This window comes from Ptychodera flava, chromosome 21 (assembly GCF_041260155.1).
Source record: "Ptychodera flava strain L36383 chromosome 21, AS_Pfla_20210202, whole genome shotgun sequence".
Taxonomy (NCBI): Eukaryota; Metazoa; Hemichordata; class Enteropneusta; family Ptychoderidae; genus Ptychodera; species Ptychodera flava.
This window is the reverse complement of record NC_091948.1, coordinates 7,020,313-7,032,598: the sequence shown is the minus strand read 5'-3', so window position 1 is coordinate 7,032,598 and position 12,286 is coordinate 7,020,313. Positions and strand designations below refer to the sequence as shown.

The 12,286-nt window shown below is 39.1% G+C and overlaps 1 protein-coding gene across 2 annotated transcripts in view; it reads left to right on the top strand.

Moving 5' to 3' along the window:
- Nucleotides 1-6,119: 6,119 nt before the first annotated feature.
- The window catches only part of LOC139121244 (alpha-2-macroglobulin-like), a 124,870-nt gene continuing 118,703 nt past the window's right edge, over nucleotides 6,120-12,286 (top strand). For both annotated transcript variants that reach the window (XM_070685968.1, XM_070685967.1), the window contains exon 1: nucleotides 6,120-6,283. In XM_070685968.1, coding sequence (XP_070542069.1) covers nucleotides 6,222-6,283 — 62 coding nt within the window. In that variant the 5' untranslated portion in view covers nucleotides 6,120-6,221. The remainder of the gene's footprint in view (nucleotides 6,284-12,286) is intronic.

Here is a 12,286-nt window from a genome sequence, read left to right as displayed (position 1 = left end):
GTCATAGTCGTTTCAATATGATTGAACATGCCTGGGCCCCCTTGTCAAAGTTTCTCGCTTGTTTACCGCCCCTACCAAGTAAAAATTGCGTTTTCGCAAAGACAAAGAACAGCACAAGAGATGCAAAAAGGGAAAGTAAAATAAAATGAAACTTTTATGCGGTAAAATGCCCTGTTAGTACTCAAATCTGATCGATTACTTTAATTGTAATGTGACAAGGGGAATACGTCTTTAGTAGCTATAGCAAAATGCAACATTGTACTCTCAGGCAGACATGAACATTACGCACTTTTGAAGTTTCGTTTAGGGGGAGGGGGGTTTGATCTAAACGAAGAAATTTCGTTTCTTGAACTTCTGCGACAATCTGAGACGGTCCCTAAGGTACAGACCTTATTTGCTTTTGTCATTCTTGTTTTTCTGGTTTGAATAGTTCTTGAACTGACCAGGACCAATTCAAACCAAATCTTTGGCGCTATTTTTTCATATTTATATTTATGAGGCAATTTTTTTCAAAAAATTTGGTCAAAAAGCATTTTGTCTGACATTGCTCATCCGATAGCTTTGAAACTTGGTATGCACGTTCCCACCTGTAAACATAGTTTTAAATATATTCTTTCTGGCCTGCCATTTTGAATAAAATGTGACTGATGCTATGTTTAACAATAATAAAAGTGTTTCATAATTATGATTTTAATGCAATATTTCTTAGAGTAGTTAGCCTGTAACTTTTGTACCTCCATGGTATTTCCAGAGCGTAGAGAGTCGTTTTTTGGTCCAGACACAGCCTCTCCGAAGCGAGTGTGGTCCAGAGTAACTTGGCTTATTTGTGACGTATGCAGCATATGATATAAAACTGGACTGCTTTGATACTAATTTGCCGAGTATTTATCAAGATAAAAGCTTTCTGACCTTCTCCTAATTGTCATTTAGGGTATTTGACAGTCGACGATGAACCCGATTGTCTATACCAATAGTGAAAGTCACTCGCAGCAGACATATGCGCCTCAATTGTTTACATCTATTTAATATTCCTGCAAAGTGTTTACAGGGATGAAATAACGACCGCGAATTAAATAGGACAGTCGCTGATACAATTAAACATTCAATGTTTCCTTAGTGAATTTAATGCATTTTGTGGTCATGTGAGAAAAAGAATCTCACACACCAAGTACATTGGATCAGATTTCTCACACGAGTTGGGGATACTTTTTCTCACATTCCTGGCCGCTGGGAGTGCGGGATCGAGAGTGTGGGAAAAATCGATCCCACACTCTCAGAAACCGTCCCACACTCTGCAGTAAATATTACACGAGCTCTGATTGGATGATAAACAGTCTGTTTTGTTCCACGCGCAAAATATTATCCAACGGCACGACGAGTAACACACAGACCAGAACTACAAAGTAAGCAGGTCAAAGTACAGTGGCAGACGACAGACTTGCAATTGTCACGATTTTGGATAACGTTGTACATGTCCAATGTGACTTTAACGCATTTTGTGGTCATGTGAGAAAAAGAATCTCACACACCAAGGACCTGGGATCAGATTTCTCACACTCGTTGGGGATTTTTTGTCTCACACTCGCCTGCGGCTCGTGTGAGACAAAATATCCCCAACTCGTGTGAGAAATCTGATCCCAGGTCCTTGGGGGTGTGAGATTCTATTAGGGATGGACCATTAGACCTTGGGAGGGGGGGTGGTCACAATGAAATTGTGAAAATTTTTTTTTTACTATTGTAAATTTCTGAAATTTTTTTTTTCTAATTGAGATTAGCTGTGCAAATTTTTTTTTTCAGAGTAAATTTTCAGATTGATAATTTTTTTTTAGTTCGTCGCTGTCTGAAGATAAAGAGGGCAAAGTTGTGGTGCCAAGCACCACAAGCGGCCACGCAAGCGGTCAGGGGGGGTCAGGAGAGGGGTGTCCCCCTGCTGCTGTTGGAGCTTTTGAAAAATAGAGATTAAAATGGTGTTATTTGGTGGCACTTGGGGAGTATTTTTGCGGGGGAGGTCAGGAGGGGGTGTCCCCCTCCTGCCGTTGGAGCTTTTGAAAAATAGAGATTAAAATGGTGTTATTTGGTGGCACTGGGGAGTATTTTTGCGGGGGGTGGTCAGGAGGGGGTGTCCCCCTCCTGCCGTTGGAGCTTTTGAAAAATAGAGATTGAAATGGTGGTATTTGGTGGCACTTGGGGAGTATTTTTGCGGGGGGGTGGTCAGGAGGGGGTGTCCCCTCCTGCCGTTGGAGCTTTTGAAAAATAGAGATTAAAATGGTGTTATTTGGTGGCACTGGGGAGTATTTTGCGGGGGGGGGTCAGGAGGGGGTGTCCCCTCCTGCCGTTGGAGCTTTTTGAAAAATAGAGATTGAAATGGTGTTATTTGGTGGCACTTTGGGAGCATTTTTTTCGGATTACACATCTTCCTCTGAAACATGGTCTTCTTGCTCCTCAGTAGCTTCCTATGGTTTTGAAAATTGACTATTTTGGTTTCCTGGCTTCCCTTTCTACTGCGTGGTGAAATGCCTACATTCACCCCACCAAACATCATGCATATCTCATGATTTACAATTGATTTTTACAAGCTGAGAAGCTAAAATAAGCTAAATGATATAGTTAAATTTGTATATTTGTGTTTTTAGAGCAATTGTTGCCCTTTTTTGATCAAAACATGTTTCTCTGTAGCAGCATGTCCAAATTGATTGGATGTGTATAGATGTGTTGAAATTTCAATATTTGTCTTTTTAGGGCAATTTTTGCCATTCATGGTCAAAAAATCTGTATTCTCTGAAAGGGCTTGTCCAATTTCTTTGAAATTTGCTACACAAAAACGATTATTCATGCAGATTTATTCAGTATTTGCTATCGAGAAACTTTCAAAGTTCAACCCTTTTGTGTGTTTTTGTGTTGGGATTTGTTGGATAGATGGCATTCTACGTAGTATATTGTTGAATGTTAAAACATGTGTTGCTGTTGTTTTTTGAGGCTGTTTTTTGAGAAAAAAGAATTGAAAATGCCTTTTTAAAAGCAAAATAATACATAATGACTTGATATGTTGTTTTATCATTATTGACGAGTTTCTACTTGTTCAACCATTCTTGCATTCATCATTGCAATAAAATGCTGTGAAAAAAATGAAACTGATGTGGCCTGCATCTGTTTACCTTGATCTTAAAAGGCAAATGCAACTTTCTGTCTTGACAACCATACCATAGTTTCAATGTTTTACCTAGTGTACCTGCTTGGTTTGTAAGCAGGAAACAAGTAGAAAACAGGCTCTATAATTTCATAATTTTCAAGTGATCAGAATACAAAAGTCCTGAAAAGATAAGATAATCACAACTTCCAGTATAAGGGATACAGTCACTCTAAATGTATAAATTAAAATTAAAAATGTGCCTGGAGGATGTACAAAAAAATACAGAAAGTTGCTTTCTGTTGGTAAAGTCTAAAAAAAATTCAAAATTTTAAAGACTTTTGCAGATTTTTTTTTTATGCCTTTGTCTTCTTATTTATTTTTTTTTTATTTTGCAAACTAGTTTGAAGATTTTTTTTTTCCCAACTTTCTGCTCTGAAAATTTTTTTTTTCTGTTTTTGACCACCCCCCCTCCCAAGATCTAATGGTCCGTCCCTTAGTCTCACACTCGCCTGCAGATCGTGTGAGACAAGGCCAAAAGCGGAGGCTGGGGTCCGCGTAGCTGTGGGTCCATAGCAGTGGTGTTTTCAGACGGGATTCCTTCCTTTTACGGGCTGGTTTTGACTTTTACGATTTTAACCCCATGGCGGGGTTAAAATCGAAAAGTCAAAACCCCCGTGGCGGGGTTAAAATCGTAAAAGTCAAAACCAGCCCGTAAAAGGCAGGAATCCCGTCTGAAAACACCACAGCTATGGACCCACAGCTAAGGTCCGCGCCCTGGGGTCCAGGCTATGAATGGGAGACTCGCAGAACAGAATGATGGGGATTGCCAACGAGCGTCTAATAGGTTTAAGACTCATGTAAAAGGTACACCGACAATATGGGAAGGTCATCATTGGAGGACTTTGGGCAGGTGTGAATTCGAAGCTGTTGTCCTGCTTACCGGTGATAAGGTTATGTGTATAAATCAATACTTAGTATTGTACAAGACGAGTACGTACAGTACAATACAATACACGGAGCAGCCTGGTACCACGAGACCCACAGTTCATACCATCATAGGGATCTGAGAAATGCCGTTCGAAATGAAAATGCTCTGATCTCAGGCCAGAATGTCCATGTCATCACATTTATATTTTTATTCTGCGTATTTTTGGTCTTTTTTTTTTCTGTAATACTCACTTCCCTTCTTTTCCACATTTACTTTATTAAAAGTTGTGTTCTTTCGTTTGGATTTCGCTCATTGTGTTTTTGCCGTGAATCATCAAAAAGAACAAAAGAATAAGCCATATCTCTATGGTTATCTTTAATAAGTAAAGAAGGTCGTCATTAGATTACAGAACAGTAAAAGTTACAAAAATATCGCTTGACGTTTACCAATTGGTCTGATACTCGGTTAATAGGGAACCGTCATTATTTACGGTCGGGGGGGGAGAGGACCATCATCGGAAACTGAAATTTTGAGTAACCCGGCTGCCAACCATGATGAATTTGAGTCCCCTCCAACTTAGAAACGTTAAATATCAATACATGTATTTGTAAAATTTACAAAATTCAGCAATAGTAAAGACTTTCAAATCCTGGTGTACCCACCTACATTATAATCGGTTATCTCATGACTGTTTAAAAAGGTGAAACCAACAAAATGAAATTCAAAGTCACAACAAAACATAGATATAGAAACTCACGCTATCAGCCGTATCCAACCATACAGTATTGTTTAATTTGGATGGATGTCATGACAGGATTTTCACTAGTATATCTGTCTAGGCAGCATTTGCAAGTACAGAGGGGGAAGAGAACATGCACGCGAGAGGCTAAGAGGGAAAGTGTAATGGGGTGTCCCCTCTCTTGCGCGGAACATTTTGAGACATTTATGCGTGATGCCGTCTGGTGCAATCTGGGAGGTGTTTTTAATTAATTGTTTTACTAAGTAAAATTGTTGGAACACTCCAGGGTGAGCATGAGAGAGGAGCATGAGTGTCCCCTATCGTATCGAAAATTTTTAGAAATTGATGTGTGCAATGGTGCAATCTGAGAGGTGCTTCAATTTATTTTGCACCGAAAATTGAGTGAGTCCCCTTCTTTCTCTCTACAGTTTTAGCGACCCCCTCGTAGCTTTCAATTTTTTGAGTGATGCCTAAGATTCCTCCGACCACCTAGGCTGAAAATAATGACGCCAAGGCTCCTTTAAAGGTCAACATGTTAAGCCATAAGGCAATTCATGTTTGTGGACTGATAATAGTGGCGTGTGGTCAGCACAGTCCAAGCATGGATGTAGGGAGGGATCATGGGCAGTAATAAAGAAGTAGAAGGTCCCAACTAAACAGTGTTCAGTATAGTGAGGGGAGACCTTTGTAGCTACAACATGTCTCCATTGGAAATACCACAGATTGGAGAAGCCTGAGTACAGAGCATATTCATTCCGAACGGCATTTCACAGATCCCTATGTACGCACTTGATGTCTTGAGGTTACCGGGCTGCCCCGTGTACTGTACTGTACTGTACTGTACTGTACTGTAAGTGCTCCATGATTGTACAACAATGATTTATACAAATAACCTAGCCTTATCAGTTGTCCCTCCCCCATAACATCCGGTCGTTGTACAGAAGACAATAGCAAATCTGTCCGGAGAGTTGTTTGCGTTCTTTAGCGCTTGGTATCGCCTGATACTGTGGGTGACGTCAAAAGTCAACATTCCAAAGTTTACTTGGCCTACTTACTTCTTACTTTCTTAAGATTATTACGTTCATCATCACACAGACAACATTTCAAGTTCTTTAATTTTCCAAAAAAAATGTTTCATGTGCCTCCTCAATGTCCATGCAATATACAAATAGGTCCAAAGATCTACTTACCGCCCCATCGTTTTGACAGTATTTTAAATTATTTTTCTGTCAAGGAAAAATGCGCGCAAGTATTGTTCTCATTGTCCAGAAGAGCGGTGAATCGGCTCGGCCAAAACATTATAGGGCATGGTAAGACACAATTTGCAGTATTTAGAAGACCATAGTTGCAGAGGAGGATACATACACGTTGGAGAGGAGAGCGAAGAGTACATCTTCTTGAGGTGACCTGGGCTGTATTTCAACATGCACTCAGTTGCATCCTTTATCCTTTTATCGCTTCTTGCGATGCAGGCTTTTGCAAAAAGGTAAGAACTATTTAAAAAAATTACGTTTCGATGGGTGGAACTTGTAGGAGTTTGCGTGCCGTGCTTGGGGCTGTTTGGCCCATGAGAGATGATTCGGCTCTCATTCGGCATGCATCTAAGGGACTGGTCAGTTTCTTCAGCCTGGGGGGGCGGTGGATTCATGGGGGGGTCACCCTGTTTTTGACTTTGGTGATAGGGGGGGGGGTCACCATGTTTTTGAAATGCCCAATAGGGGGGGTCAGTGTGTTTTTGAATTTTGACACAGGCTCATCATTGCCTAAAATGCTAGTGTCAGCCACGAATTTCATCATTCAGTTGTATTTTTCGGCGCGCCCTTCGGGCGCGTAACTTTAATAATCAGTCATATTTTTCAGCACGCCCAACTTTAACATATCAAGCATACATACATCAGAGATATCTGTATGCTCAATATTTTTCAGCGTGCTCTTCAAGCTCATTACTTTAATATATCAGACATTTTTCAGCATGCCCTTCAGGTGCATGACTTTAATATACAAGGCATATATCAGAGATATCAGGATGTTTCATATTTTTCGGCGCGCCATACTTTAATAAATCAGAGATATCTTGATGTTTGCTAAGTGAAAGTGTACCATTATGAAATCTGCAGTTCATATGAAAAGGATGACAAATTCCTGATACTTTTCTGTTCTCTCTATGAGAATTCAGCATGAGAAAGCAACATGCACAAATATTTCACAATATATATTTGATACAGTGACTTATTTTAGAGATAGAAAAATGACAAGATATCCTTCCTTCTCATTGATGCAATTATTTTCCTTTGTTTCACAGGTTTTCTATAGAAAGATGCTTTATTATGAACAAAATAACAGTTTAAAAAGGCAGTTTTTGTCATTATTAGCTGTGCTTTTATGGTTTCAATGTTACAAGGAAAGGTCCTCTCAGACACTGTACACATCAGATTTGGCTAAAAAAGCTCTCTATGGCTCCTCAGGAGATTTAATTGGATGGTTGGCAAGTCTTAACACCCATCAAAGTTTTTGATTCACTGCTTTTTCCTCTTTGATATTAATGATTGACATCCATTTTTGTACAACAGTTCAGGACATCTGGTTAAGCATAGAAAGTGTGAAATACATTCACAGCTCATTCAAAATACAGCTCATTCAAAATGTACTGTATTCAAACTTTAAGATTGACACTTTGAAATTCCTATCTTACAACTGACATGTCAACAATTTCATTAAAACATAGAATGACTATTTAAAATACAAATATATGTAAAATGTAAAATATATATATAGTATATATATATATATATATATATATATATATATATATATATATATATATATATATATATATAATATATATATATATATATATATATATATATATATATATATATATATATATAAAATTTATGTCCACCTTTTGTTTTACCTATGTCGCGCCCCCAGGGGGAGTCACCCTTTTTTTCGAAATTTGGAATAGGGGGGTCACCCTGTTTTTAAAATTTGGAATAGGGGGGGTCAGCCACTTTTTGACATCGGCAAAAAATAATCCACCGCCCACCCCCACCCCCCCCCCACCCCCAGGCCGAAGAAACTGACCAGTCTCTAACTACGAATGTTGGATGTATAGAAGAACCAAGCCACCCACCAAGAGCCGAGCTGCTGTACTCATATCCAATGGCAGTGATGCTTTGAACCTCACTCGACCGCAACGGACGTTTCAATGGTAAGCTGTTGTGCGTACGAACCACAGTTGAGTGTGGTTCGATGCACGGCGAGGGCGCTGCCTACTGCAAGCGACTGTGGTATGAATAAGTCCCTCCATCTGGGAAGTGTGTGTGAACGTAGAGAGAGGAGAGAACTTGAGAATGACCGTGTTGAGATCGGAGCGGCCGACGAAGATAGTTGGGAGTTATATCGCTTTCACGGATGGCACAGGTACTCGCGATGTAATACACCTACGATTCACGAACGAGTCGATGGTCTTTTCAGCTCGTGCAAAATAAAATTAACCGCAGAGCTGTACCTCTGCAGTGACTTCTAACAATACTCACCACTGTGGTTAGTACCACAGGCGCTTGGCACATTGCTGGGATAATAATCTTATTAGTCCCCACGGACACCGTCCGGGGGGACTTATAGGTTTGGTCATGTCCGTGCGTGTGTGCGTGCGTGCGTCCGTGCGTGCGTCCGTCCGCGTGTGCGTCCGTCCGTCCGTTCACGCAGATATCTCAGAGATGCCAGCAGCGATTTCATTCAAACTTGGTGCAAGGATTACTTCATATGTCATACATATGCACATTGATTTGTTTTGTGATACGATCCAATATGGCCGCCAGGCGGCCATTTTATTACGATTTTTTCATGTACAAAGCCATAACTCAGACATGTTTCAACCGATTTTATTCAAACTTGGTACAAGGACATTGACCTATGTCATACATATGCACATTGATTTGTTTTGTGATACAATCCAATATGGCCGCCAGGCGGCCATTTTATTACGATTTTTTCATGTACAGAGCCATAACTCAGACATGTTTCAACCGATTTTATTCAAAGTTGGTACAAGGACATTGACCAATGTCATACATATGCATGTCGATTTGTTTTGTGATACAATCCAATATGGCTGCCAGGCGGCCATTTTATTACGATATTTTCATGTACAGAGCCATAACTCAGACATGTTTCAACCGATTTTATTCAAAGTTGGTGCAAGGACATTGACCAGTGTCATAGATATGCACGTTAATTTGTTTTGTGATACAATCCAATATGGCTGCATTGCGGCCATTTTGTTACAATTTTTTCATGTACAGAGCCATAGCTCAGGCATATCTCAACTGATTTTATTCAAAGTTGGTACAAGGACATCGACCTATGTCATACATATGCACATTGATATGTTTTTTGATACGATCCAATATGGCCACCAGGTGGCCATTTTATTACGATTTTTTCATAAACAGAGTCATAACTCAGACATATCCACTACTTTCGAAACACCTGACATCACTTCTTGGTCTTTTGGCCAGAGGTCCATATATCTTTCTTTCATGAATTTGACTTTGTTTGTACCGTCTATTTACTGTCTGTTCTGTGCTGTTTTGTGTCTATGTTTACAACTATTGTCTTACAAATTTTGACCTAGTGTTATTGGATTATGGATTGGTATGATTGCGATTATTCAAAGTTGGTACAAGGACATTGACCCATTTCAGATATATGCTCGTCAATTTGTTTCATGTCATTTAGCAGTATCATGTCAATTATTGAAGTTTCATAATTAGGCTGATTGTCAAGAAATACTGCATCAAATTTCATGAAACTTTGTACGGATGTTAAGCTCACATTCAATAACAGTGAAAAAGACATTTATCAATGTCGTTTTAATTAATTTGTAATTGCATATGGAATGAACTTTCCTAATTAGAGTGATATATCCACAAATACAACGTCAAATTTGATGAAACTTGATACAGATGTTGATCTCATAGTGTTGTAAATACTGCATCAAACTTTATGAAATATGGTACTGGTGATTATCTGTTAGTGTTAGGTTAGTAGGCAAAAATGTTTTGCAACATCCTGTCGATTAATTCCTAGTTGACTCATTTAATGACCTTTAGGATAGTGGCCTACATTGGTTTTATGTTTTCATCAGCATGGAACTCATTCTTGGCCATTGAGCGCCATCTGTATCAAAGTATTTTTATCACAGACCTAATTAATGAAGAGGATTCTATCCTCTCTGAGGACTTGTAATCAAAGTATCAACTAACAAGCGGGGACTGTGTCATCAACGATGACTTGTTTAATATGTAGAATGTCTATATACGACTTGATTATTCAATAAAAGAATCACTGTACGTGATATTAGTGTAGGCCTATAGGCCTACATGTTGACTGGCATTATACACGAATGGCTATGGCTCGGGCCCGGCGAACGCACTGCATAAACATCAATGTGTAGCATGTCTACATGACTTGATTATTTAATAAAGAATAACGGTACGTGATATTACTGTACATGTGAGCTAGCTTAACCGAGCGGCTGTTGAGCTCTGCAGGGCTTGGGCCCGGCTTGGGCCAGTTGTCCACCGCTGCATAGACATGATGAAAAGGCCAGAAAGCTTTTCACCGCTCGATTTCATAAATCAGCGAAATTCAAGAACTTTGAGCGTTTCCGGTGATAAAAACTGGTCAACAGTCAGATGGTTGCATAAACAATTGATCGACTGATCGTCTGCATGCAACCCTTCGCAGATGACGTATTGTCTTTCAATTGCTCTTCTCTCATTGGACCATAGGGGGATTCAATCTCCGATGATGACGATGATGATGATTAAATATTTAAAAATGAAGATAAATAAACATATATATTTGGACTCAGTAAATTTATTGTTATTTTTGTTGTTATTGTTGTTGTCGTTGTTGATACTATTTGCAGAAAAGAACAAAGTATGCGCTGCAAATTTCAACACAGCCTAACTATAGGCCTACATGTGCGTCGCAAATTCAACACAGCCTAACTATACATGTGCGTTGCAAATTCAATACAGCCTAACTATACATGTGCGTTGCTGCCTAACTATACATGTGCGTTGCAAATTCAATACAGCCTAACATTACAGGCTGTATTGAATTTGCAACGCACATGTATAGTTAGGCAGCAACGCACATGTATAGTTAGGCTGTATTGAATTTGCAACGCACATGTATAGTTAGGCTGTATTGAATTTGCGACGCACATGTATAGTTAGGCTGTGTTGAAATTTGCAGCGCATACTTTGTTCTTTTCTGCAAATAGTATCAACAACGACAACAACAAAAATAACAATAAATTTACTGAGTCCAAATATATATGTTTATTTATCTTCATTTTTAAATATTTAATCATCATCATCGTCATCATCGGAGATTGAATCCCCTGTGATTGGACGCGTACATTGCATGCAGCTGATTCAACATGGCCGGCGCTTGGGTGGTGTGCCCAGCCGATTTCAGGACGATTTCTCACCAGTAGCATAGGGGAAGGTATGATTTTCGGTAAAAGAGGCCAGGTCGCTTTATCTCGCTGGTCCTTTAAAATCTATCTTTTCAAAAATTTAGACAACTCAGAAATGACTACTTTTCAGAACATTCAAATGTTCATGACCCTAAATTTTCAGTACAAGCAAATTATAGTTTTCAAGGACTCAATTCACTTTGCACTGCATGATTTAGTATTAGTTTTACAGCATTGTCTAGCCCCAGAGATAAAACCTACTTGTACAAAGCATTAATTTCTCCTTTCGCGATCTGTCTCCATCTTCTGACCAACAGAAAGGAAGTTGTAATATTCCAGCAGGCTTGTCTAGGTTCATCATCGCTTTGTATGATTTATAGGCATATTTAAATGCATGTAAGGATAAGTCTCTCTCAGCAATGTAGGGCACAGTCTCCGATGTTTTATCGTTGTTTCTTTATTTATCTGTTTACAAATACATAGAGTAAATAACAACACAGCAGACACATGATTTATATGGATGCTTGAATTAAAGCAATAACTGAAACAAAAAATATCAAATGAAAGCCAGAACAGCATGCACACTCCCCTCAAATTATCACTCCTTCCAGATAATCAAGTTCAAGTTCCGGGTTCAAGTACAACTTTATCAAGGCCTCCAAGCTTGGTTACCTACTAGCTCTCAAGCACAAATTTCAACTCATGCAAGTCTGGTCCAAAATTACCTTTTTAAGGCAATAAAGTAAATTAGGGCTCATATTCGAGATTGTCTTCATTGAATGTATTTTGCTGGGCAGATGATAGTTCAGCAGCTTGTGTTTGCGATTTTGGTTTTCCTTTTACATTTCATGTTTAACCATGTCAAAAACATATATTGTCATTTTCGGGTATGTTGTTATTTACTATATCTGTGTGTTTCATGAACAAACAAACAATGGGAAAACATCAGGGACAGCCCTGGGCTCTGTCTGTCTGTATTCATATGCGCTTATT